This window comes from Pithys albifrons, chromosome 8, assembly GCF_047495875.1.
Source record: "Pithys albifrons albifrons isolate INPA30051 chromosome 8, PitAlb_v1, whole genome shotgun sequence".
Classification (NCBI taxonomy): Eukaryota; Metazoa; Chordata; class Aves; order Passeriformes; family Thamnophilidae; genus Pithys; species Pithys albifrons.
The window spans coordinates 425,663-451,066 of NC_092465.1; the positions used below are offsets into that span (position 1 = coordinate 425,663).

General features: G+C 45.9%; 2 protein-coding genes across 27 annotated transcripts in view; both read left to right on the top strand.

Annotated features, from left to right (window-relative positions):
* The window catches only part of BAZ2B (bromodomain adjacent to zinc finger domain 2B), a 113,651-nt gene extending 108,981 nt beyond the window's left edge, over positions 1–4,670 (top strand). For all 12 annotated transcript variants that reach the window (XM_071562472.1, XM_071562478.1, XM_071562474.1 and 9 more), the window contains 4 exons: positions 181–327; positions 1,013–1,272; positions 1,938–2,081; positions 3,206–4,670. In XM_071562472.1, coding sequence (XP_071418573.1) covers positions 181–327; positions 1,013–1,272; positions 1,938–2,081; positions 3,206–3,359 — 705 coding nt within the window. In that variant the 3' untranslated portion in view covers positions 3,360–4,670. The remainder of the gene's footprint in view (positions 1–180; positions 328–1,012; positions 1,273–1,937; positions 2,082–3,205) is intronic.
* Positions 4,671–5,328: 658 nt separating this feature from the next.
* Positions 5,329–25,371, top strand: WDSUB1 (WD repeat, sterile alpha motif and U-box domain containing 1). Of its 15 annotated transcripts, none has more exons than XM_071561954.1 (13): positions 5,329–5,383; positions 6,810–6,908; positions 7,246–7,323; positions 8,351–8,763; positions 13,224–13,408; positions 15,986–16,078; positions 16,788–16,881; positions 19,360–19,393; positions 20,979–21,019; positions 21,107–21,213; positions 22,092–22,271; positions 23,023–23,163; positions 24,947–25,371. In XM_071561954.1, the coding sequence occupies exons 4-13, from the start codon at positions 8,366–8,368 to the stop codon at positions 25,105–25,107; spliced, it is 1,434 nt and encodes a 477-aa protein (XP_071418055.1). In that variant the 5' UTR covers positions 5,329–5,383; positions 6,810–6,908; positions 7,246–7,323; positions 8,351–8,365; the 3' UTR covers positions 25,108–25,371. The 15 variants fall into 15 exon arrangements, with proteins under 15 accessions (XP_071418055.1, XP_071418060.1, XP_071418053.1 ...); XM_071561952.1 differs by lacking the exon at positions 6,810–6,908 and adding an exon at positions 6,635–6,786 and having other exon boundaries at positions 5,333–5,383; XM_071561956.1 differs by lacking the exon at positions 6,810–6,908 and adding an exon at positions 6,683–6,786 and having other exon boundaries at positions 5,367–5,383.
* Positions 25,372–25,404: the final 33 nt, after the last annotated feature.

Sequence of the window (25,404 nt, forward strand, 5' to 3'; positions counted from 1 at the left end):
TTAGTTCTTCACATAGTCCATATATTGTTTTTCAGATGTGATCATTAGTGGATTCTAACGAGTAAAATGAAAGGAATTTTGGGAGAGAATTTTTGTGTTTACAGGAGAATGGTAATTTAGGTGCCATTCCTGTGTTTCAAAGTTTAAAAACTGACTTCAGCCATTTTTCTTGGATTGCAGTACTGCCAAATTTGCCGGAAGGGAGACAATGAGGAACTGCTGCTCCTGTGTGATGGCTGTGACAAAGGGTGTCACACCTACTGCCACAGACCCAAGATCAGCACCATCCCCGATGGGGACTGGTTCTGCCCTGCCTGCATAGCCAAGGTGACACCCCGGCAGGGGAGGGGGCCTGTTCATGCCTGGGGCAGTGACAGGGGCTTCTGTCAATGCACATAATGGTCTGAGTGTTTTATGTGCAGCTGCCATTAAATGATGAGATCAACAGTTTTATTTAACTTGGATTTCAGTGGCAGTAAAGGCTGCAGTTTTATTTGTTCTAAACTGTGGGATTTCTAATGTAAGCAAGTGCAGAAGTTTCATGCTGATTCAATAGATTAGTTTTTAATCTGACTTTCAGAATGTTTTCAGTATTTGTCTTGCAGCTTTCATCATTCAGTGTTGACAGACCAATGTCTTAGATTCTGTTTTAAAAAGCAAAACTAGTGAAAAAAAACTTTGTGTTTTTTTTAATTTTTGTGTATTTTTATCAGTCTTTTAGGAATAGACATGTGTTCATCCAAGTGATGTCAGCCAGGTTTGCTAGGAGGTTCTGTTTACCAGTGCAAATGCCAAGGGTTTGATACTGTCACAAGCTGAGCAAATCACCAGTAACAGGAAGTTCTGCAGCCTTATTTGCCTTCAGAGAACAGTAAAAAGCGAATAATGTCTCATATTAAATATTTCATTTGTTTTAGTGCTTGTGTTTCTGATCTTCATTGCTCTCTGTCAGTGGTAACATAAGTTTCTGTAATTCCTTGGTTATTACTTATCTCAGTTCTCTCTATTGTAGGCAAGTGGTCAGACTCTAAAGATAAAAAAACTTCAAATCAAAGGGAAAAAAAGTAATGAACAAAAGAGAAGCAGAAAATTAGCAGGAGAAACAGAGGATGAAGACTCTGCAACCACAAGCACCTCCTTAAAAAAAGGAAAAACAGACCCTAAGAAAAGAAAAATGGATGACAATGTTTCTGTGAGCCAGTTAAAGCAAGAAAACTGCACTGCTGTGAAGAAACTGAAGAGAGATGACTCCAAGGACCTGGCTGTGTGCAGGTAAAGTGTCAAATTCTAAACTTAGGGGTAAGTATTGTTGGAACAAGTAGTGCCTGCTTGTTTTTGTCTCTGTTCTGGGGAACTGGAACACTGTTCTTTGGCACATGTATATGAGTGTGTGTGTCTGTGTGTACATACACACATGATGCCACAAAGCTGCTTCCAAGAGTGGGAAGAACACCCCCAGCTGCAGTGGCACTGCCACCTTTCTCTAGTGTAGCAGAGACAATTATCCACTATGTCCAAAGGCCTTTGCTTTATGGAAGAGGACACCAGAATCATCTTCTGTGGTATTCCTCCTGGTCAGGCAAGGGCAGTGTAATTCAGCCTTAGCACAGTGTGGAAACTCAGTATTGGCACCTGTTTTATTGTTTTGCTCATGGCTTATGTTGAGCTTCGAAGTTGCAGTTGTTTTTTGGAATGTTGATCATCAGAATTTCATCTTACATAGGTTGCCTGGAGAGAACTTAATGGCATTTTAATTACTCACTTAAGATGTCTGTCTTTATATACATTGTTCTCAGCCTTGCACAGGGCACAGAATAAAGTGCTTTCCTTTTATAAAGTGAATAGTTTGGAAGTGCTTGATGCATTTATAGAACAGTAGAAAACCTCTGAATATATGAACAGCTTAAAATACTGGTTTTAAACCTTATTTTATTTAGCATGATTCTCTCAGAATTGGAAACTCATGAAGATGCCTGGCCCTTCTTACTTCCTGTAAACTTGAAACTTGTTCCTGGTTATAAGAAAGTTATTAAAAAACCTATGGACTTTTCCACCATCAGAGACAAGCTAAGTAGTGGACAGTAAGTAAACCTACTGTAAATGTCACTTTACCTTTTAAAATACTTAAATACTGAAACACAGTACATTTTAAAAAATTAGCTAAACTGTAATTTATCTGCCTGCTCTGACACCTCTGTGATTGCTTTTGCAGTTAAAATTCTTAATTCTATGTTTTTATCTTTGCCATATCCAAGTGAAATGCCATGTCAGGTGGGAGAACCTGTGGGACTGGCTGAAAAACAGTACAACTGCCAGGTCAAGTGCACCAAAACAGTCAACAGGGAAAACTTCTCTTCCTCTTCTTCTTTCCTGCAGACATTTTAGTGTTAGTGCATGTTGGGAAGAACCAGCTGTGTGGGCTTTAAAGCAGTGGAGTCTGTCAATGAGTGAGTGGGCAGCTCTGGTGTGGCCTCACTCAGTGATGGTGGTTCATCATTCTACAGTCCTACAGTGGGACTGCCCAACTTCTTACAAAAGAGCAGGACAGTGTATTGCTGTTCACTGCCCTCCTTGGTGTGTCCCTGTGCTCCAAGGCAGGTTCTGCCATCCCTAAAGATGGAGCCTCCCCACTGTCTGGCAGCTCCACACGGAGTGAGAGTCCTGGGATAGCACAGGGGGCTTTCTGACCTTTTCAGGCTTTGTGTCTCCCATGAATTTGAGATTGAAATGCTCCACACATGCTCGTTGGTCTTGGTAAACTTGTCACTTTTGTTCTGTTTTTTAATAATTTCTGTGGATATTGGAACACTCTTAGGGCTGTGCGTGCTTGGGGTAATAAAAAGAATTGCAAAGACAATGTTCACAATTACCTGGATGGCCTTTTTTGTGCCCCAGGTGTTCCCCTGAGCCCAAGAATAGATGCATAAATGGAAAACAGCCACAGCATTTTAACTAGAAAGCTGTTGAAGGGAAGGGGAAATTAGTTTTTAAACAAGTTTGTTTCCAGTACAGACATGAAATTTCCTTGCACACTGATGTTCACTTTCTTGTAAATATTTAAATTAAAACTTAAAAGGATAATTAACATGTCGAACATGCATCAACTGTTCACTGATGTTAAGATAGTTCTTTCTCATGTAGTCAAAGTGCTTTGCCCCTTTGACTCCCCAGGTTCCAAAAATGTTTCACCTTTTTGTTCTTCCAGGTACCCCAATCTTGAAGCCTTTTCCCTCGATGTCAGGCTTGTTTTTGACAACTGTGAGACTTTCAATGAAGACGACTCTGACATAGGCAGGGCTGGCCACAACATGAGGAAGTATTTTGAGAAAAAATGGACAGAGATTTTCAAAGTGAGCTGAGGCTGTCAGAACTCCTCTTGTTTCATTTTTGTCTCTTTTTTTTCCCATCACATGAGGACTGCTGAGACCAGCAATGTGAACTGTACTGACTGAAAGTGCAGGGCACACGCAGAACTGATGACTGGGTTTTCCTGCAGAATATCACAGTTGTGATACTGGTTTAAAAGGCTTCACTCCTACAGCAACCATGGCCCCTTGGTTATTGGTTTGTGTGTTTTAACAAACTAATTTAGGTAGAACAGGGAAGCACACCCAAAGAATTTCAAAGAAAGGGGTGTTATAGTGCAATAGCAATTTATCAAAACGCACTGAATATTCAACCACCAGAGCTCTACTTGGGGAAATGGTTCTCTTTTCCCTTTCAATAAATATCTATTTTTCATTTTTTTACTTTGTAGTTTATTTTTTAGTGAATGTATTTAATTTTATGAATTATTTATGATTATACAGCATTCAGAATCTTCGTTTTCTGTGAAAAGGAAGAATTAGAAAATTGCTTTAAATGTTGAAAATACAACAAGGAATGTTTTAAAATATAAAACAAAGCCAAGTAAAACTGTTTACACTGATGTGCTGTGAAAGCACTAAAAATTAAACTTTACTGTAGAGTTACAAGTACATTTATATATATGTTGCTGCATCACTTGAGTAGTTAAATTGTATTTCAAGACAGTGAAGAGAAATTGAGACATGTACATACTGTTCATTATTGTTTATATTAAGTCTTGTTTTAAATATGTATGATGTGTACATATTGTTTGCAGACATTATTGTTTATGCCTTAGGAGGATGGTAGCATTTTATTTTAGTCTTAAGGTAATTATAGCTCTATGGCTTGTACAGTAATTATCCTCTACCAACACTGTGGAGTCTCCTTAATCTTGGTAGTGCCTGCCTTTACAACAGGGTGTAGGGGATATTAGTTTTCCATTTTTCTATTTTGTTATATAATTTCAAGCCACCACGGCCTCAAATTCGAGGATAATCATTTGTATCCATGTGGAAGAAAATTGTGACAATTTCCTACGCACACAGTATTTTTTCATAGAAACATTTCCCTCCATTTGCCTTGCCACAGAATACCAGAAAAAGACATTTGTAACCACTGTGTTTTATCTACTGTGTGTTGTGGTGGCCTGTTGGGGCAGATAGAGCTGAATTTTTTTTGTACTAATGTAAGAGTACTTGAAGTTTTATTTAAAAGAAACGTTGTGGAGAGGTAGCATTCTTTTTCTTTTCTTTTTTTAGGAGTGTTATTTTTCACTAGTATGTGTGGCACGGATACAATAAAAGACTGTTTTGCAAACCAGATTTTCTTGGCACTTTTAATACTTCAGATCCTTTATATACAGGTTTTTTGGTTTTTTTGTTTGTTGGTTTTGGTTTGTTTCTGGTTTTTTTTAGTATCTTTGGAGTCTTGCATTTAGCATTCAATTGCTCTTAGAGAATTTATTCCCAAGCTTCCAAATCCATTATTTTAAAGTACTGTGATGGTGCTCAGCGAAGAATGCTTGGGTGGTGAGTGTGGGTTCTTTTGTGTCTTGTCATTTCTTTGGACAAAATAAGTATCTTTAAGATGAGGTCTAAATCTTTCTCTGTACTGTTTCTATCCGATCTCGGTGGTTTCCAGTTGAAGGGGAGCGGCGCTCTCGGAGCTGTGGGTGGGCCCAGACGTGGAACAGCCACTTTAGGCAGTAAGTGGGGGGTGGCCTTGGGCACTTGGTGTGGCACTAAACTGGTGTCTTTCCCGGCTGTCTCAGATTTACCAGGAGATGCCTGCGGGCTGAGGACTGGAGTGCAGAATGCCCCAGTTACGCTGTTTGAACCACCTCGGTGTCGGAGCCGTGGGCGCGGCCGGGGCAGCGTTCGGCGGGCGGCGAATAACGCGGGCCCGGCTCCCCCCGCGGCAGCCGCGCCGTGGTGCGACCCGCAGTGGGCCGGGCCGGGCCGGGCGGTGCCATGCTGGGAAGGCGGGGGGAGCGGGAGCACCGCGCGTGCGCAGCCGGGACAGGCCGAGGAGGGAGGTGCGGAGGGGCAGGGACGGGCGGGACCCCTCGGGCGGGAAGCGGCCCCTCAGTGCCCCCTCAGCGCCGGGAGCGGCCCCTCAGTGCCCCCTCAGCGTCGGGAGCGGCCCCTCAGTGCCCCCTCAGCGCCGGGAGCGGCCCCTTAGTCCTAGAGCCCCTCAGTGCCCCCTCAGCGCTGGGAGCGGCCCCTCAGTGCCCCCTCAGCGCCGGGAGCGGCCCCTTAGTCCTAGAGCCCCTCAGTGCCCCCTCAGCGCTGGGAGCGGCCCCTCAGTGCCCCCCCTCAGCGTCGCGAGCGGCCCCTTAGTCCTAGAGCCCCTCAGCGCCGGGAGCGGCCCCTCAGTGCCCCCTCAGCGCCGGGAGCGGCCCCTCAGTGCCCCCTCAGCGTCGCGAGCGGCCCCTCAGTGCCCCCTCAGCGTCGCGAGCGGCCCCTCAGTGCCCCCTCAGCGCAGGGAGCGGCCCCTCAGCGCCGGGAGCGGTCCCTCAGTGCCCCCTCAGCGTCGCGAGCGGCCCCTCAGTGTTCCCTCAGCGTCGGGAACGGCCCCTCAGCGCCGGGAGCGGTCCCTTAGTCCTAGAGCCCCTCAGCGCCGGGAGCTGCGGCCCCTCAGCGCAGGGAGCGGCCCCTCAGTGCCCCCTCAGCGCAGGGAGCGGCCCCTCAATGCCCCCTCAGCGTCGGGAGCGGCCCCTCAGTGCCCCCTCAGCGCAGGGAGCGGCCCCTCAATGCCCCCTCAGCGCCGGGAGCGGTCCCTTAGTCCTAGGGCCCCTCAGTGCCCCCTCAGCGCAGGGAGCGGCCCCTCAATGCCCCCTCAGCGCCGGGAGCGGTCCCTTAGTCCTAGGGCCCCTCAGTGCCCCCTCAGCGCAGGGAGCGGCCCCTCAGTGCCCCCTCAGCGTCGGGAGCGGCCCCTCAATGCCCCCTCAGTGCCCCCTCAGCGTCGGGAGCGGCCCCTCAGTGCCCTCGCAGCCCCGGGAGCCGCCGTGCCCCGCGGCCGCGGTGAGGGCAGGACGGTGTTCCGGGAGCCGCTGGCGCTGGGCTGGCCCCGCCGCCCTCCCGCGGGGGTGGGATGGGCTGTGGGTGACGCTGACGGGGCGGGGGCTGCCAGCGCTGTCGAGAGTTGCCGTGGCTTTTTCTGTGGGCGGCTGCTGGGGGCTTATGAATTATGAAAAAAATGAGGCAATTGGCGGGGGAAGTGACGCCGCGGTGCCGAACATCTCTCGGATGCCTCACTCCGGTCCCGATGCCGCTCGCTCCCTCAGCCACTTCACTGACACAAAGCGCTCGTTCCTGGCTTTGCGTTCCTGCAGTGAGCTCCTGAAAGTCTAACAGTGAGATTGAGGTCGCTTTTTCAGCGTCATCCTCCCGGATGTCAAGCTTTGTATGACTCCTCAGTTCCTCATAGCTGAAAAAAGTACGTTTATTTTCTTTCTACAGGTAAGACATGTTGTTGACACTGCTTCATCTCTTTGATGGTTTTAAAGAGATTGGGAGTAAAACTAAGAATCCTGAAGCTACAACAGGGAGTATTCAGAGGTTGGTCTTTAACTAAATTGGCTTGCCATACACTGCCTGAGGAGAACGGGGCACTTGCCATTATATATCCTTTGTGTCTGTGTGTTTATATACCTACCTGTGCATGTGTACTCTTATACATACTGTATGTCCACATATATACAAACAAGTGTGTATATGTATTTATATCTAACAAAAAACATGTGAATATATATGGTTTTATTTGCAGAGGCCTCAGCACTGAAATTATTACCTAAGCCAGCAGACTGTTATTTAAGTTACTGTTTTTGTTCATTATAAACAGCTTTTTAGAGTTGTGTAAGCACTTTGTTTTGACTCGATGCTTCCTTATTCTCAGGAAGCTTGACTGTGATCTGCAACATAGGAGGAGCTGGTTGGAATGTAGCCTTTTGGGCACTTCCCAGACCTCAGCAGTGTAAGTCACTTGTCTGATGCTGCAATTTGAGCTGGTTCCAGCAGTTTTAAGTACAGGGAGAATGTATGTGATGTTCATCTTTTCTTTTGTTCTGTGGAGCAGCAAATGCAATTTCCTGAGAGGTTCACATTCGGATTACCCAGCTAGTATTCACATTTTCACTTAAATGGTATAATCACTCTTGTCAAACCTCAGACTGCCCACAAAAGCCTGTTGGTATTGCTGTGATGTTTTGCCATAAATACTGTTGCTGTCTGTGAAGGGAAGCAGGAGAGAGGTCCTGGACAAACTGAAACACAAAAAGGAAGAGGATGGAAGTGAGGACAGGTAGCCTGGGAGGATACAGAGGGATTGTTGGAGCAGCCAGGGGTCAGGTTGGGAAGGCTAAAGTCATGATTGAATTAAATCCAGCTAGGGATGTCCAGGGCAACAAGAAAAGCATTTCTAGGGATGCTGGTGATAAAAGGAAGACCAGGGAAATTGTGGTCTGAAATGAAATGTGAGACCTGGTTACCTGAGATGTGGAGAAGGCTGAGGTACTCAATGGCTTCTTTGTCTCCATCTTCACTGGGAAATTCTCCAGCCACACACTAAAAGAAGGCTGGAGGGGGACTTTTTACAAGGGCATATAGTGATAGAAGGGGGAATGGATTTAAACTGAATGTCAGTTTAGATTGGAGACCAGGAAGAAATTGCTCCCTGTGAGGGTGGGTAGGCCCTGGCACAGGTTGGGCAGAGCAGCTGTGGCTGTCCCTGGATCCCTGGGAGTGTCCAAGGCCAGGTTGGACAGGGCCTGGAGCACCCTGGGCTGGTGGAAGGTGTCCCTGCCCATGGCAGGGGTGGCACTGGGTGGGCTTTAAGGTCCCTTCCCACCCAAACCATTCTATGATTCTATGCATAAATGATGCTTAGATGAAAGTTTGCCTTTGCTTATGGATTTTTTTCCCCTGGAGAATGTGTCTTGTTCAGGCAGTATGTTTCGTTTGTGAAATAGGAAAGTTAAATCTGACTGTAAACTCTTTTTCAGATTTGTTTTCTGAAAATGGCGACATTAATTCGCAGCTTATCAGATCATAGCAACGATGTCAACTGCTGCGCCTTGTCCTCGACGTGCCTGGCTACCTGTTCCTCGGACAAGACGGTCCGCGTTTACTCCCTGCGCGACTTCTCGGAGCTGCCGTACTCTCCGCTGCGGGGCCACGCGTACGCCGTGCACTGCTGCAGCTTCTCGCCCTCGGGCCGCCTGCTGGCCTCGGTGTCCACGGACGGGCGCGCCGCGCTGTGGGACACGCGGGACGGGCGGTGCCTGGCGCTGCTGGGCCGGCCCCGGGGCTGCGCCCTCCGCGTCTGCCGCTTCTGCCCGCGCGGGACCCGCCTGCTCGTGGGGGCGGCCGACGGGGCTCTGGTGCTCTGGGACACGCGGTCCCTGAGCGCGGACAGGTGGGTCTGCTCGCGGAGACCGGACTGGGAGCAGTGGAACCTGGGGAGTGTGCTGTGTGCGAGAGAGCTCAGCCTGCTCACAGGTACGGGCTCTGCAGGGAGTGGAACCCGAGTGCTGTGCTGTGTGCGAGAGAGCTCAGCCTGCTCACAGATACGGGCTCTGCAGAGAGTGGAACCCGAGTGTGCTGTGTGCGAGAGAGCTCAGCCTGCTCACAGATACGGGCTCTGCAGAGAGTGCAGTCCGAGTGTGCTGTGTGCGAGAGAGCTCAGCCTGCTCACGGATACGGGCTCTGCAGAGAGTGCAGTCCGAGTGTGCTGTGTGCGAGAGAGCTCAGCCTGCTCACAGATACGGGCTCTGCAGAGAGTGCAGTCCGAGTGTGCTGTGTGCGAGAGAGCTCAGCCTGCTCACGGATACGGGCTCTGCAGAGAGTGGAACCCGAGTGTGCTGTGTGCGAGAGAGCTCAGCCTGCTCACGGATACGGGCTCTGCAGGGAGTGGAACCCGAGTGCTGTGCTGTGTGCGAGAGAGCTCAGCCTGCTCACAGGTACGGGCTCTGCAGTGAGTGGAACCCGAGTGTGCTGTGTGCGAGAGAGCTCAGCCTGCTCACAGGTACGGGCTCTGCAGGGAATGCAACCCGAGTGTGCTGTGTGCGAGAGAGCTCAGCCTGCTCACAGGTACGGGCTCTGCAGGGAATGCAACCCGAGTGTGCTGTGTGCGAGAGAGCTCAGCCTGCTCACGGATACGGGCTCTGCAGAGAGTGGAACCCGAGTGCTGTGCTGTGTGCGAGAGAGCTCAGCCTGCTCACAGGTACGGGCTCTGCAGGGAGTGGAACCCGAGTGCTGTGCTGTGTGCGAGAGAGCTCAGCCTGCTCACAGATACGGGCTCTGCAGGGAGTGGAACCCGAGTGTGCTGTGTGCGAGAGAGCTCAGCCTGCTCACGGATACGGGCTCTGCAGAGAGTGGAACCCGAGTGTGCTGTGTGCGAGAGAGCTCAGCCTGCTCACGGATACGGGCTCTGCAGGGAATGCAGTCCGAGTGTGCTGTGTGCGAGAGAGCTCAGCCTGCTCACAGATACGGGCTCTGCAGGGAATGCAGTCCGAGTGTGCTGTGTGCGAGAGAGCTCAGCCTGCTCACAGATACGGGCTCTGCAGGGAGTGGAACCCGAGTGCTGTGCTGTGTGCGAGAGAGCTCAGCCTGCTCACAGATACGGGCTCTGCAGGGAGTGGAACCCGAGTGCTGTGCTGTGTGCGAGAGAGCTCAGCCTGCTCACGGACACGGGCTCTGCAGGGAGTGGAACCCGAGTGCTGTGCTGGGCTGGGTACAAGACTTGCAGACTTACACTGCTGAAGGGTATGGGGAGAAATGGGCATAGGATTTAGAAGACCCAAAGATTGGGAGATTTGGGGGGTTTTGTTGTTTTTTTGCTATTTGAGGGTTGAGGGTGGTTTGGTTTTGTTGTTTTGTTTGGGATTTTTGCGGGTTTTTTTGAAGTTAATGCAAACTTGAGAAGCTTTAATTTTTACTAAGTTATCTTACATCTAAATCCTGTTTTTTTAAAAACTTCATTTCATTGATTTGACATGAAATCAGGATGATTGTGTCCTGCATTGTGTCTGGTTCCTAAATGGTGAGTCAGCAAACTGTGGTACATAAAGTACAGTTAGCTAGTGGAGCCTGACTGTGCTGTGTGCTTTATATTGCAGTATACATACTGATATCAATTAGTATAAATTAAATATTTAATTACCAGGCATTTGGAGTCCAGTAAGGTCGTAGAAGCTTGAGAGTAATCCAGCAATCAGAGTTTGGAAACTATGGACGTGTCCTGAAACCATACAGTTTGAGACATAGCAGTGACAGAAAGGATTATTGGAGCTAAAAGAGTTAAGTATGGCATTGGTTTCCAAGAAACATTTGAAACAAAGCAGATGAGCATATATATTGATGTTGCACAGTTAAAGGCATGAACCTCTGAGTGATCTTCTAAGTCCTCCTCTACATCTCTGTGTTTCCTTCAGGCGGGTTGCTGCAATCTGTGCTTGGGCAGCACGTTATTTAGGTTTTAGAGCACAATTACACAGCCCAACTGCTCTCTAAAGTTAGGAAAGTAGTTAAGCATTTGAGTGAATTGAAGTTTCTCTTAGGCTTGAGGGAGCAGCTGTTTGTGACAGCCGAGGGGGTTTGGGGTTGGCAATCCCTTGGCAAACGTGTTACTGCTCTTGTGGCTGCTCTGCCTTCCACAGCAGTAATTTAGATGGCAACTATAAGGTTGTTCAAAATGGCTTATTATAGTTACTTGAAATCCTGGAAAGCTGGAAATCTGTCCATCAACAGAATTCTTACAGATTTTTGCCACCATTTTTTTAATGCATAAAGAAATGCTGAAATGGTTGTTTTCTTTTCAGACAATGAAGAGGTACTGATGACATACCTTTTCTTAGTTTTGTCTTTAAAAAATTTGGAATTTCAGTCATTAGTATTCTGAACTGTAAGGGTTTATCTGTTTTACTAGTGAAGTTGGTTTTTTTATTCAGAATGCTTGTTGCTGAAGGGAAAAACACAGAAATATCAAAAAGTCATTTCAAATGTATGCTATTAAAATATGCAGTGATGAATGTTTTAGACCCACATCCTTAATTTCCTTCCAATTGAATGATGAATGTATAGTGACTATGTAGAAAATATACTGTTGGGATAAGCAGAAATAATTTTTGTTTGCATTGTAGAGAAATAAGAAAGGAACTTGAACATCCCAATCCTGTTGCCCTTCAACTATTAAAAAAGTTCATTTCAGAGTGCTAAAGGGCCAGCAGTAGTCAGCTTAACTTTAATTATATTTATTTTGGGATGTGTTTGTGTGCATGCATTTTCAGCTGATGAATTCTTTTTAATTGTAATTTGTAATTGCAGATAGAAAGATGCATCTGTCCTGTTTTGAAAAGCTGAGGTCAGTGTCACATAGAAATTATCAAGGTACTTAAAAATGATGTCAGAGAATGTTAGTTAACCATTTATGTCAGAGTGTGGTCCTCTGCTTCTTTTGCAACAGCTGATGGTGTTGATGTTGAAAAAGAGAACACCTTTTGCCACACTTAGGTCACTTGACTAAATGTATGGATGGTAATTACAGCTGAGGAAGCCAATTACTTACCTGCTTTGCTGTTGTAATAGACTGTTCAAATTGTGAGGTCAGATGGCTGTGTAAATAATCTCTGTGCTGGATGTGAACAACAGGAAAGCAAGTTAATTTATGTGTATTTCTCAGTGGTCTCTATTTTCTGTGCAGTAATTCCCATACTGATATCTGGCCTGAGAGCCTTAAATGCATACTCTGAACATGTACAGGCCTGTTTATTTTACTGTTATGTTTTCAGAGCAGAATTTGCAGCTTTTTGTGTGAAAGAAGGAAAGTTTTAAAAGCTGCAGAAAGGAAAAGAGATTCTAGAGATGAAAATGGGAAGCACTGTAGTGGATTCATAGTATTCTTAAGGACAGAATTAAGGGAGTCGGTGCTTTATAGAAGGGGCTGGGTCCAATTAGCAAGACTCTTGGGAAAATTTGTTGACTTCAGTGACATTGTTTGACACCTTGCACAGTAAATAACATTTCTGTCAGCAAAAGAGAATGGCAGCTGTTCTACAAGATACAGGGACAGAGTGAGAGTGACATTTTTTGCTGCAGAACTGTTGCTGATGGCTGTGATTTTCTTCCTGCCCTCGAAGGTTCAGCTGGGCCTGCTGGGTTGGACCTGCTGGCCATTGGAAGGAGTGAGATTCTTTCAGCTGACCTTGGGTTATTACCAGATAAAATAAAGGACCTCGGGTTCACCCCACTTGTTTCCTGAGGGTTGACCTCACTTCACATCTGCTAGAAATTTGCTTTAAAGTTGGGTTTTACAAAGTGCTTTGGCTTAGTTAAAATAGAGATTTTTTTTTCACATTGCCTCCTCTTGTGTACATGTTCAAAATTAACCCTATCATAAATAATAAAGTAGTTTTCTCAACTGCAGCTTATGACATGGGTTAGAAATGTTCTGTTTTGTCTTCAAAAACAGAACAGAGGAGTTGTGGGAGTATTTTTTCCCTTGTTTGTGTACATGTAAATCTGTGTTATGATAATGTGTATTTATCTTTGACTTTTAAAATGTATCTTGCCGTAGAATATTACCTTTAATGTAGAGTCCATGCAAATATCTTTAGTTTGAAAATTATTTTATCACTTGAAATGAATGCCTTGGGGTGCAATCTCATGTTTTTCCTCCTGCAGTCAAAGAGTGGGTCTGGTCCCTGCTGCTTATTTGGTATCTCTTTCCATATTGATTTGAGTTTCTCTTCCTTTATCAAGTTTCAACATGCAAAACTTAGAACAGTTTGGCTTTGTGTACCAGACTGTGTTTGAGAGAGCACTCCTTCAGAACTTTACTTATTCTGAATTCAAAGCCTGTGTACTCTTGCTTTTCAGGTCTGGGAATGTTAAAGATGGTTCTTTGGTGGCTTGTGCATTTTCTCCCAATGGAAATTTCTTTGTCACTGGATCATCAAGTGGTGATTTAACCATTTGGGATGATAAAGTGAGATGCCTGTATAATGAAAAAGCACATGATCTTGGCGTTACCTGCTGTGATATTTCTTCACATCCAGTATCTGGTCAGTTACTTAACTCATCAGGGGAGGAATGTTTTTTAAAAAAAGAGTTGTTTTATTTCTTTCTAGCTCTTATTTTTGTATTCTTTTTGTCATTGATGCTCAAGGTACAAATTACCTTGGGAAGAGTTGGTTTTAGAGTATTGTGAATATTTTTAAGTAAAAGTTGTGGTCAGGTTGGTGGCAAGGAATGTTCTAGGTCAATAAACAAGGTGCTAACTTTGAGCAGCTGATTATCCTGTCAGGGCTTTGGAGAATGTCTGGGCAGTGTCTGTAAGCAAAGTTGGTCTCCAGGACAGCTTGGCTGTTAGAAGAGGCAGTGCTTGGTTATCATTCCTGTGTTAATCTTTCATACTTTGGTTCCCCGAGGAGCAGGACTGCATTAAAACAATGCAGAGAGCTGTAAACCCAGTAGTCTGAATGCTTGAGCTGTGCACCTGACTTTCTTACTTGGAGGAATTTGGGGGAGCCCAGAAACTCCTGTGTCCCACTGAGCTGCTCAAAGGTCTGGGAGCTGTTTAGCATTTGACCCCAAAGTCACGGCTTTTGGTGGAGCTGAGGAGGTTGGGCAGAAGCCTCTTGGTCAGCTCTGGGGAGTAATGCTGTAGCTTGTCTGATCAACCTGGTGTGCACACTGTTGTGCTTTCTGGATCTGCTGTGGAGACTGAGTGGTCCATCCAGGTATGCAGGCCTTGTTTTTAGGGCACACGAGCTGCCCTTTCAGAGGCCCCCGAAGCTGAACCTCAGCAGCCACTTGAACCTGGCAGGGCTGGAGCCAGCAGTGAGCTCTGCTGTGTGTGCCACCCTGGCTCAGGAGGTGGTGCAGAGCAGGGAGGGAGCAGGACAGAGGCAGGGGAAGCTGAGGAAGTAGGATGGGAGCATTCATTTCACTCCAGAGAATTAGTGACTGACAATACCAAGACAAGCAAATGTGTGCCCACTCAGAGGTGTAGGATATTTCTTTCTTGGTGAAAATACCACACAAAACCTGCCATCATTAACTAAGAGTTGCATCTGAGGGAAAAAAAAAAAAACTTGTTGCAGCTGGAACAGGTCAGAGTGTAATTTCCACCACTCCCATTTCATATTCAGATTACTCTCTTGGTTTAAAAATTATGTGACCACTGTGTCAGCCTTCTGCCAAGACAGAGAGAAACAGGCAACAAAGCAAGTATTTCTTGCACTGTGCATTTTCTTAGCTGATTTATGATCACTCTTGATTTTTTTTAATCCATATGTTGTTGAAAGTCAACATACTTCCTTTTGCATGTTGCTGTTTAATCAGAAGGGTTGAAACTTCTGGGATTTTTGGCAGATCAAGCACATTACAAAATGCATACAAGTATTTCTTACCCAGTACAACTGGAGGTAGTTCTAGACTGAGAGTCTCTTTACCTGCTTAATTCAGAGCAAGTTTTGATCCAGTGCATCTGATGGGCTCTTTGTGCTTTAGGCTGTAGCAGGTGGTTGGTTCTCCTGCCTTGGAGGGGGATCAGTCACAGTTGCCCAGAAACTCATCATATCCAGAGCAGTTGTGGGGTTTGGTGGAGTCTGCAGGCTGGAGGAGTATAGGCCAGGTAAGGAGTAAAGTCAGGCCCCTGAACTTCAGGAAGGCAGAATTCCAGCTCTTCAGGGAGGTTGTCAGTGCTGTGTCCTGGGAAAACTGCCTTCAGGGACAAGGGCATGGACCAGAGGAAATCTTGCCCAGGGCACAGGAGCCAGGGATCTCCAGAGGCAAGAGATGGGCAGGGGAGGCCAGGGCCCAGCGTGGCTGGGGAGGGCCCTGCTGGTCAAACTGGGGGACAGGAGCAAAGGCACAGGCAGTGGGGACAGGGACAGGGAGCCTGGCAGGAGTCTGGAGATGGTTGTGTAGGGATGGGTAGGGAGGGCCAAGGGAAGCTGGAACTGAACCTGGCCAGGGGTGCAGTGTCCAGCCTCTCATCCCCCAGCACCCCGGATCCTTCTCCCAGGGCTGCTCAGCCTGTTCATCCCCAGCCTGGATTGGTCCTGGGGCTTCCTCAGACCATCCAACCACTTCCCTGTCCCTCTTAACAGTCCACTCATGGAACATGATAATTCAGAAATGTTCGCTGAGTCGAGAGGGGAAAGCTATAAAACTATTACCATTGTACTTCATATTTTGATGCAGTATTTACTGGATGGTTTGGCTGAACTCCAGTCATGGAATGTCACTTAGTTTGTAAAACTGAAAAGTTGAACATCTGACAGTATGAAAATTCCCTGTCAGGTACTCTGCAATTCTGTACATGTGTATGTGTTTAAGTTTGACAACTACTGAACTGTAGAGAATATGGATATAACCATATAATTAGAGTTAAAAGAGTATTTGGTGCACTCAGTACACAGAGGAATCAAACATTTACCATCAAGAAAACTTAAAATACAAGTGCAGCTCTGCTCTTCATTTCCTTGTTCAGGAAACAGTATAACAGTGATACCAATTTCTTTCTTCTAAGTCGTTTTAGAACTTCTGCAATGATTTTTATGCTGTTGTAGTTTACTGGCATGCTGTTATTTTCAGTGCTTCTGGCTCCCATTAATGTGTTTTAATTTTATCAGACAGTGAAAATGGATTCAGATGCTTCCAGATGGCTTCTTGTGGACAAGATAATCAGGTCAAACTCTGGCTTATTTTGTTTGCAGATTTCTTAGGTGTGTATAACAATGTTTTTTCATATACCAATGCCTTAAGTCTCTAGTGACAGTTTAAATGACAGATCAGGTTTATACTGCTGGATTCACAGCTGAACCAACCACAAGAGGAAAGTTTTCTGAAGTGTCAGCAGGAGAGCAGCTGAGGCATTCAGCACTTGGTGATGCTGCACCATGTAGACTTCATTTAGCCATCTATTTATCAATAATAATAAAAGTAAAGATTTAAAAAAAAAGTTCTACTAGGACTGTGGACCTTTGAACAGGTCAATAGGTTGAAACCTCTTGATCTGCCAGGCCAGGAGGGCTTTGCTTTCCTGTTCCAGCGTATCCTGGGCCTTGAGCAAGTGCTGGAGAAATGAAAACAGTGTTGCCTCCTGCTAAAACTGCAGTGTAGAGACAGAGTAAATAGCCAAAACCATTTTCAGTGGGTTCTTCTTTGTAATCTCTTTTATGTAACAGTCTGTAAGGATGAAGAGTGTGTGTACAGATACACATTTAGTTCTCTAAACCCCTGTGACACACACTGAGAGAATTGAAGATGTTAAAATTAAGTAATTAAGTTGTCTCTATGATCTTCTATCCCCTTCTTTGTTGCTAGAATGTGACAGTCTCACATCTTTGGTGGAGCTTTATGCTTCTACAAGCAGCTTGTGTTGTACCTTGTCAGATATGCCCATATGTAATAATTTACTTTTTGTCATTTTAGGTGCTGAATTAAAATATAAATGCACATTGAGTGGACATTCTGCCCCAGTTCTGACTTGTGCATTTTCACATGATGGGCAGATGTTGGTCTCAGGGTAAGCAGCATCTTGTTCACATCTCCTGCAGGTGGCTGTTCAGGTCCACACTTCAGTCCTGTAAAACAGAAAGTTCAAATGAGTTGGAGATTTCCAAATATTTATTACCAATAATTAAGGAATAGTTCAGTGACCTTCAGAGCTATTGAAGTGTCTTTACAAATGGTCTGTGTCTTATGTGTGATTGAGTTTGAGGTCAGGGATGTTACAAGCTCTGTTCTCATCAGTATTTTAAGGAGATTCAGTGGTTTCCTGGTTTGGGGGCGTTTATGTGGCCTCTAAAGTGGATACATCACCATCTTTTGAAAATACAAATCTACTTTGCAATCTTACCATCTCTGGGACACCATTTGGGATTCCCTTCTCACACCTTTCAGAAACGTTTTTAGAGGTTAAACGTCTGGAGATTTTGTCTTCAGTGGATTTGGTTGAAATCAAAAATTTGTTTACTGAGGCACACCCAGAGTATGGCAACATAAGCCTTTTTTCTATGAAAAGTGCATGATTAAAGTGACTGTAGACCTGTGTTCTTGCTGTCAGCTCTGTACAAAAGAGTGGTTAAAGCCCAGAAAATTCATCATGAACCATCATGTCTTTGTTAGAAGGTGACAAGGGAGTTGCCAGTGTTGTTGCAAGGTCACTACTCTGTTCGAAAAACTCCGGAGGGTGAAGGCCATGGGAGGATTCCTGATGACTGGAAAGGTGCCAATGCCACATGCCCAAAAGGGGCAGGGCAGAGGCTCCAGGGAACTGCAGGCCACTCAGCCAAACTCAGGGCTGTAGGAGGGTCAAGGAGCAAACCCTTCCAAGCACAAGGTGTTTGTGGAAGGCAGGAGGTGACCAGGGGCAGACTGAGCTGTGTGCCTGAGCTGTGTGGGAGCTGCTGCCTTTGGGCACTGCTGGCTGTGACAGGGCTCCAGGGTACAGCCAGCTGTGGGAACTGGGAGCTGCTGCCTTTGGGCACTGCTGGCTGTGACAGGGCTCCAGGGTACACCCAGCTGTGGGAACTGGGAGCTGCTGCCTTTGGGCACTGCTGGCTGTGACAGGGCTCCAGGGTACACCCAGCTGTGGGAACTGGGAGCTGCTGCCTTTGGGCACTGCTGGCTGTGACAGGGCTCCAGGGTACACCCAGCTGTGGGAACTGGGAGCTGCTGCCTTTGGGCACTGCTGGCTGTGACAGGGCTCCAGGGTACACCCAGCTGTGGGAACTGGGAGCTGCTGCCTTTGGGCACTGCTGGCTGTGACAGGGCTCCAGGGTACACCCAGCTGTGGGAACTGGGAGCTGCTGCCTTTGGGCACTGCTGGCTGTGACAGGGCTCCAGGGTACACCCAGCTGTGGGAACTGGGAGCTGCTGCCTTTGGGCACTGCTGGCTGTGACAGGGCTCCAGGGTACACCCAGCTGTGGGAACTGGGAGCTGCTGCCTTTGGGCACTGCTGGCTGTGACAGGGCTCCAGGGTACACCCAGCTGGGAGGGAGGCAGGCCCAGGGCAGGGAGCTCTGTGGTCAGACCCCAGAGGCTGCTTGTTGGTCAGCAGCAGCTTTTTGTTAGTGGCTTTCTTCAGGGATCAAGCTGAGGTAGATATAATCATACATGGTTTTATGAATATTAGTGACTATGCTTTTACTCTTCTCATACAAAGTATTTAATCACTTCTATACTGAGTGGCAGCTGGAAGTAGCAACTACAGTGGTTGCACTTTATATTTAACTACCTTTTACAAAGACTTTATAAGCTGCAAGATTGATGTCTTGCAAAGGAAAAAAGTAAAGACTACAATTGCCAGCAAATATACTTTAACCAAACCCCAGGAGACAATAGCTTGCTTTGACATTTTGCTGTATATTCTTTCTAAGGGAGTCTTTTTCAGTATTTGAAGATCTTTATGAATGTTTGTGATGTGGAGTTATTTTATTTTCCATTGGACATCCAGATTATTGTTTTGGCTTACACTGTTGTTAGTGAAATGTCTGTCCCACAGAATCCCCAGGAAGCACTGCAGCCATGGTGAATAGCTGCAATTTGTATTTTATGTTCTGCATTGCACCACTTGCTCTGGCTTGCTTTGCAGATGGAAAGGCCTCGAAAATAAGAAGGGCTGAGAACAGATTTTGGATAGCCAGATGTGCATGTGCTTTACAGATGCTGCTTGCAAAGACATAAAGTAGAGGCATGGTAGAGAAAGTGGGGCCAGTTTGCAAAAGGGCTGTGCCAATTCTCTGCCTCAGGAATTCTCCTGCGAGGGCAGTTTTTGTATGGGCTGGTTTTCCATCACACTGGAGGGACAGTAGTAAGTGTGGTTTGAGGTGGGCACAGGTGGAGGGGAGATGGATATCTAAACTTTTCATAAAGTGTTCTTAAGAAACCTCTTGCATCTTATTTGGTTTGTGGAAAAGGCTTTTTCCTGCCTTTGTCATGAAAAGCTGTTTCCTTCTCCCTCTCTGCATCATTTTGATGTCAATGTGTTTCTTTTAAAAGGTCTGTGGACAAGTGTGTCATAATCTATGAAACTGTAAGTATATAATGCAAATCTGTCATTGGGTTGCTGTCCTTCAATATCAGCACTGTTTCTGCACTGTCCTACCCACGTGAAGGAATAGTGAAGAATGCAAAGATATGATCCCAAAGTATTGTATGTTTGGGGGGAGGAGTCTAAGGAAAAGTGTCTCTGGAACTGATCAGTCTTCCTCACTTTTTATCTGCATTTGGAGGATTCCTTAATTGATTTCTCCACAGTAGGGTATTATTAATTCCACACTTACAAGTTAATTGAAGCAGAAGGATTTTTTGTTATCCTATCATGCTTAGCTTCCAAAACAAGGAACATAAAATCAGGAAAGATGATCATAGAAATTCTTTAGTTAATTATATATTATACATAAAATAGAAGCATGACAAAGAATTCAGGAAAGTTTTTATGTTATACACAGTGTCTTCTCTTTAAAACACACTGTTTGTGCATTTTCTGTAATATTACTACATCCTTTGTGGTTCACCTGTAAGTGCTATTTACCTCTGGCACATTTTAGTATCAAAAATAATAATAATTTTGCTGAAAAATGAAGGATGAACAAATTTTAAGCTTCTTCAGCTTGGTCTGCATGTACCTATTGTATTGATACAACTTTCAAATTAGTGTTTCAGTTTTTCACCAGTCCCTAATGTGGTACCTGCAGAGTTTTTGGCCTAGTTATTTTGGTAGTTTGAAATTTAGACAGATGTGTAAGAAGTCCTTTAGAGTTCTGGAATCTCAGAAAACTGAAAGATGCAGAAAACCACAGCGTAAGTATTTCTTAATGCTGTTTATCAGCTTCTGTGGATTTGGGGTTTTATCAAATGGAACAATAACTTTTTTAGTTATAGATTCTCTGCTGGGAATGCCCCAGACCCTGCTCCAGGTGCCCCTGCTGTAGCAGGGGGGCTGTAGGAGGTGATCTCCAGAGCTGCCCTGTGATTTTGTGGGGAAAAGTGGGGACAAAAAGCCCTTGTGGGACAGAGAGAGATTTCAGCCCCAGATGGGGCCCTTTGCTCATGCTGGGCAGCTCAGAATGCTGGAGTGCTGACTGGGCAGAGAGTGATCCACAGTAACTTTGCTCAGCATCTTTCCCATTTGCCTGTACCTGTCAAAAAGGGATCGTTCATAAGAGGGAAGATTTTTCCATCATAAGTTAAAACTGTGGAAATTCAGCAATTTGCGTTTTTAGTGGTATTTAGTGGCCAAATAGGAGAACCACTGGGGTGGTTAATTGTTGGTCCAGTTCAAAGATTGTGGCCTGAATCTCTTCTCTTCCAGTCGTTCCTAATACTAGATTTGTAGAAGAGATGTTTTTGTCCACACAGCCAACCAGCCCTCTGTGGCTGTGCCTCATTCTTTGGGTGTTCTGGCACTGTCCCTGCATGTCCCACGTGGGCTGGTGGGGAATCCAGGGTGCATTTCTGCCTCTGCTGCTGACCAGCTTTGCCGGGGTGTGTAACCTCTCTGAGGGTACCTGTGTCAGCTTTCAAGCAGCAGTATTCCCTGTTTGAGAGGAAGCATACAAATGAAGGCATGTTCTTTTTATTCTTAAAGATGTAAAATCACAAAAACTCTTTTACAGAGTACTGGCAATACCCTTCATACTTTGTCTCAGCACACCAGGTAAGAATTCAGTGTGGTTATTGTGTTTCACTGCTAATAAGAAATTAAATCCTCTTCTCGTGAATTTTCACTTTTTTTTATTTGTAGGTATGTTACAACTTGTGCTTTTGCACCACACAGCCACTTACTTGCCACAGGCTCAATGGATAGGACTGTGCACATTTGGCAGCTGGACCTGAAGCCATCCTGTGCAGGTCAGTGTGTCCAGTGTTGTACTCTGCTCTTTAGATTCAGAGCACCTTCTGGAGATGAAACCCCCACATTCCCACCTGCAGTGAACGTGGAACCTCAGGGCTGTGTGCCTGCTACTTGACTTTGCTCTGAATTGACCTGACTGAGGTCCTACAGAGGTTATTTTTTAAAGAAAAATATACTAGATGTATCTTCATTTATCTGTTGTATCTTCTTTTCTGATATTTGCTGTTGCTTACTCTCTGGACAGCATTTAAGAGATGAATGTTATTGCCAGAGTGCTGAAAGGCTTTTTGGACAAGCATCATTTGTGATGAGTTAAACAGAAAATATGCTAATTGCAAGCATAAGTGTCAACAAGAAAAACAGCTTACAAGTTGTTAAAGCTGAAAAATCAGGGCAACTGGTACAAAATACATCAGCACCCAAAATTTGTGGGACAATGGTGGAACAGCCTTGTTCAAAGCACAAGATAAGTTTGGGCTTTGGTCTGTTCTCTGAGGAGGTGGAGATGGTTCCAGTGTCTGCTGACACTTTTCTGGGTTGTAGCTCAGTTCAGGTTTGACAGACATGTAGCATCTGAGAGATTAAATTCCTCTAAACTCTGAAAGCTGATAGGTAAAATATAAAAATTATTGTGCCCCCTCTCTGCCAAATAATGTCCAATTAGCATTTCTTTTATTAGATGGGGAATATACAGTACTGAGAACACTTAAAAACAGGGTTCATTAATAACATTGTTTCTTAGAACTGGGGGGTTTCATTGTTGGCTGTTTTTTGGATTTTGTGAGGTTTTTTGTTTTGGTTGGTTGATGATTTTTTGTTTGGGGGTTTTTTGTTCGTTTGTTTTGTTTTTTAACTGTCTTCTTCATTTGCAAAGGAAGTGCTGTGGCACCTGAATCCAGGGTGGCTGCTGAGGACTGGTCAGAGGATGATGTCTCAGCCTGGCTGTGTGCACAAGACTTAGCAGACTTTGTTGGGCTTTTCAAAATGAATAACATTGATGGCAAGGAACTACTGAATCTTACTAAGGAAAGTCTTGCTAATGAATTAAAAATCGGTAAGAGTTTGGAAGTCCAAACAGTTTTAAATCTTTGAAGTATTTTGAAATGTACTTATAAATTAGCAGTTCCATACATGGAATTCTTTGCCCCCTGAAATGCCTTTTTATTTCATTGTTTTGTGTCTGTGTTGACCTGGTCTGTGTCAGGTCACAGTGTCTCTGTATCAGCCAGCTTTGCTGAATTCTAGAAATGACAGAGATGCTGGGAATCTCACAGGCATTGTCATCCATGGAACACACCTGGCTTTCTCACTTTCTGCACCCTTTCTGTGGCATTGAAGTACCCTAAAGCTGCTGCAGCATCACCAGCTGAGGCCCATCAGTTAACACTGACTAGAAAATTCTGTGAGAATTGAATGACCTGCTGAAAATAAAGTTCTTTGTGGGGACAGGAATCAAAAAAGGTATAAAAATTAAGGCCTGATAAAATTGACTTGAAGAATTGCTAACTGTCAACCCTTAGGCATTTACAAACAGGAAATCCTGTCTGCCCAAGATGAACAAGATGTTCAGTGTCACTACAGTTTGTTTCATTAAATGGTAGGGGTCTGTCAGCACAGCCAGGGCTCTGCAGCTGCCCCCGGGGGGGGTTCCTGGTCTTGTCCTTACTCCCAATCCCTCCTGGGCTGGGCTGGCTGAGGGGTTGTGCTTTGGGGGGCAGTGGGATGGAGCTGTTTCTGCTGCAGCAGCTCCTGACTCTTTGCCTTCCCTGTCTGTGCTGCCACTTCATGTGTAATTAACGTTCCAGAGTCTCTGGGCCTGCGCAATAAAATTCTCCAGAAAATTGAAGAACTGAGGACGACACTGACCTCAGTTTCTGCTCCTGTCCCTGATGAGTTCCTGTGTCCCATAACAAGGGAGCTTATGAAGGATCCTGTCATTGCAGCAGGTATGTCTTTACATGACGTGGATTAAAATTAAAGATACGTGTGGGAACACAAAAATGGGCCTGTCTTACCAGAAACTATTGCAGCAAAAGAGGATTATGGTAAGTGTTTAATTTGCCAAATGACGTCTCTCACAGGGAGAAAAATAGTGTATCCAGCAAGTTTTCCTTTTTATCATGCTCCTTCCTTTATGTGCCTTTGCAAATATAAGTCTAATTACAGCTTTGACTTGTTAAGTGCAAAATGGAATAGTGCACACAGTGGGGCAAAAAACCAAAGGAGCCCAGGCTTGTTACTGCTTCATGCACCATCTCAAGGGCATTGGAAGTTTGTACTGAATGAGATTCCTTTAACCTCAGCAAGCTCTTGGAACTGTGCTATGCCCAGAGTGTAGGATGTCATACAGTTTAAATACTTCATGAAGAATTGGTGCTTAGTAGTTCTGATCCTGGGGGGCTGTTGGGAGGGGCACAGGCAGCAGAGGCTCAGTGCAATTCTTTGATGCAGTGGTTGACTTCATCCAGTTCTGAGGTATCAGGCCAGACTTCTGAGAATTAAAATGTTCCAAATGTGAAGACATTTGCTAAGTGCTGGACTGACAGGGCTTTACTGAATGCAGAGTACAGAGTGTAGCCCTGTGTTAGAGGAGCCATGGAGGACACAGGTTTATATTCCATCAGAGGGTTCCAGGCTGACTGGCCTAAGCAACTTAGCTGGGGCCAAATTTCTGCTCTTTAAGTATCCCCTGTAGGTACCACCTCAAGAGTCAAAGCCCTGAAACAGGACAGGTGGTGAGGGCTCAGCAGGGACTCAGCTCAGGAATGGGGCAGTCAGGGGGGCACCCACAGAGTTCAGGGGGCACCCACAGAGTTTGTGGGGCACCCACAGAGTTCAGGGGGCACCCACAGAGTCTGTGGGGGCACTCACAGAGTTCAGGGGGCACCCACAGTGTTCTTGGGGCACCCACAGAGTCTGTGGGGCACCCACAGAGTCTGTGGGGGCACTCACAGAGTTCAGGGGGCACCCACAGTGTTCGTGGGGCACCCACAGTGTTCTTGGGGCACCCACAGAGTCTGTGGGGCACCCACAGAGTTTGTGGGGCACCCACAGAGTTCAGGGGGGCACCCACAGAGTTCAGGGGGCACCCGCAGAGTCCGTGGGGGCACCCACAGTGTCCGTGGGGCACCCGCAGAGTCCGTGGGGGCACCCACAGTGTTCTTGGGGCACTCACAGAGTTCAGGGGGCACCCACAGAGTTCAGGGGGCACCCGCAGAGTCCGTGGGGGCACCCACAGTGTCCGTGGGGCACCCGCAGAGTCCGTGGGGGCACTCACAGAGTTCAGGGGGCACTCACAGAGTTCAGGGGGCACCCACAGAGTCCGTGGGGCACCCACAGTGTCCGTGGGGCACCCGCAGAGTCCGTGGGGGCACCCACAGTGTTCATGGCGGCACCCACAGAGTTCAGGGGGACAGCAGACTTCAGCTGTGTTAGCCATTTGCTATTAATGAGCTTTTACTTCATGTTATGGATCATTCAAACTGGGAAGTCTCATTTAACACGTGGATAATATACTTTGGTGCTCTGCAGTCAGAGATAGAAACACGAAACGAGCCGGAACTGTTTATATTCGCAGTGAAGCTTTCAAGACTGGGCTTATTCTAAATGTGAATGTTCCTGTTTGGATGTATTTCCTCACTTCCCTTTTACCTTTAAGAGCTAAACTGCGTAGAGTGCCACAATGCCCAGGCCTCTGTACTGAGAGCTGTGTTGATGGTTTCTTTGTAGATGGCTATTCCTACGAAAGGGAGGCAGTGGAACGCTGGATCAGCAGTAAGAGACGATCCAGCCCCATGACCAACCTTCCCCTCCCCTCCCTTCTGCTCACACCAAACAGGACACTAAAAATGGCCATCACTCGCTGGCTGGAGATGCAGCAGAAATATTAAACCACTTCAAGTTGAAGTTGTTTGTTAAAATTAATTGGGATTTTGTGTAACTAAAGGAACTAATTGTATCAGAAACACGTGGAAAGAAAAAGTTCTGTTTCGGTTCCAGTCTGTGGCTGTTCTGAAGAAAACCTTCGCTGGTGGAACCTCACAGAAGAACTTTTTTAAATTACTGGTTATTTTTCTTTTGTGGTATTTCTGTTCAAAAAATGAAGTACTTAATCACAGTTTTTCAGATAAAGTTTTCTTAAAATTTTAGCTACACTTTTGGCTTTTGAGTCTATTGCCTTTCAGAAG

Excerpts from the sequence above, each read along its gene's own strand:
- WDSUB1 (XM_071561954.1), top strand. The coding sequence starts at position 8,366 with ATGGCGACATTAATTCGCAGCTTATCAGATCATAGCAACGATGTCAAC. Across the intron at positions 13,409-15,985 it reads TTCTTCACATCCAGTATCTG|ACAGTGAAAATGGATTCAGA; the intron begins GTCAGTTACTTA and ends TAATTTTATCAG. Across the intron at positions 19,394-20,978 it reads GTGTCATAATCTATGAAACT|AGTACTGGCAATACCCTTCA; the intron begins GTAAGTATATAA and ends ACTCTTTTACAG.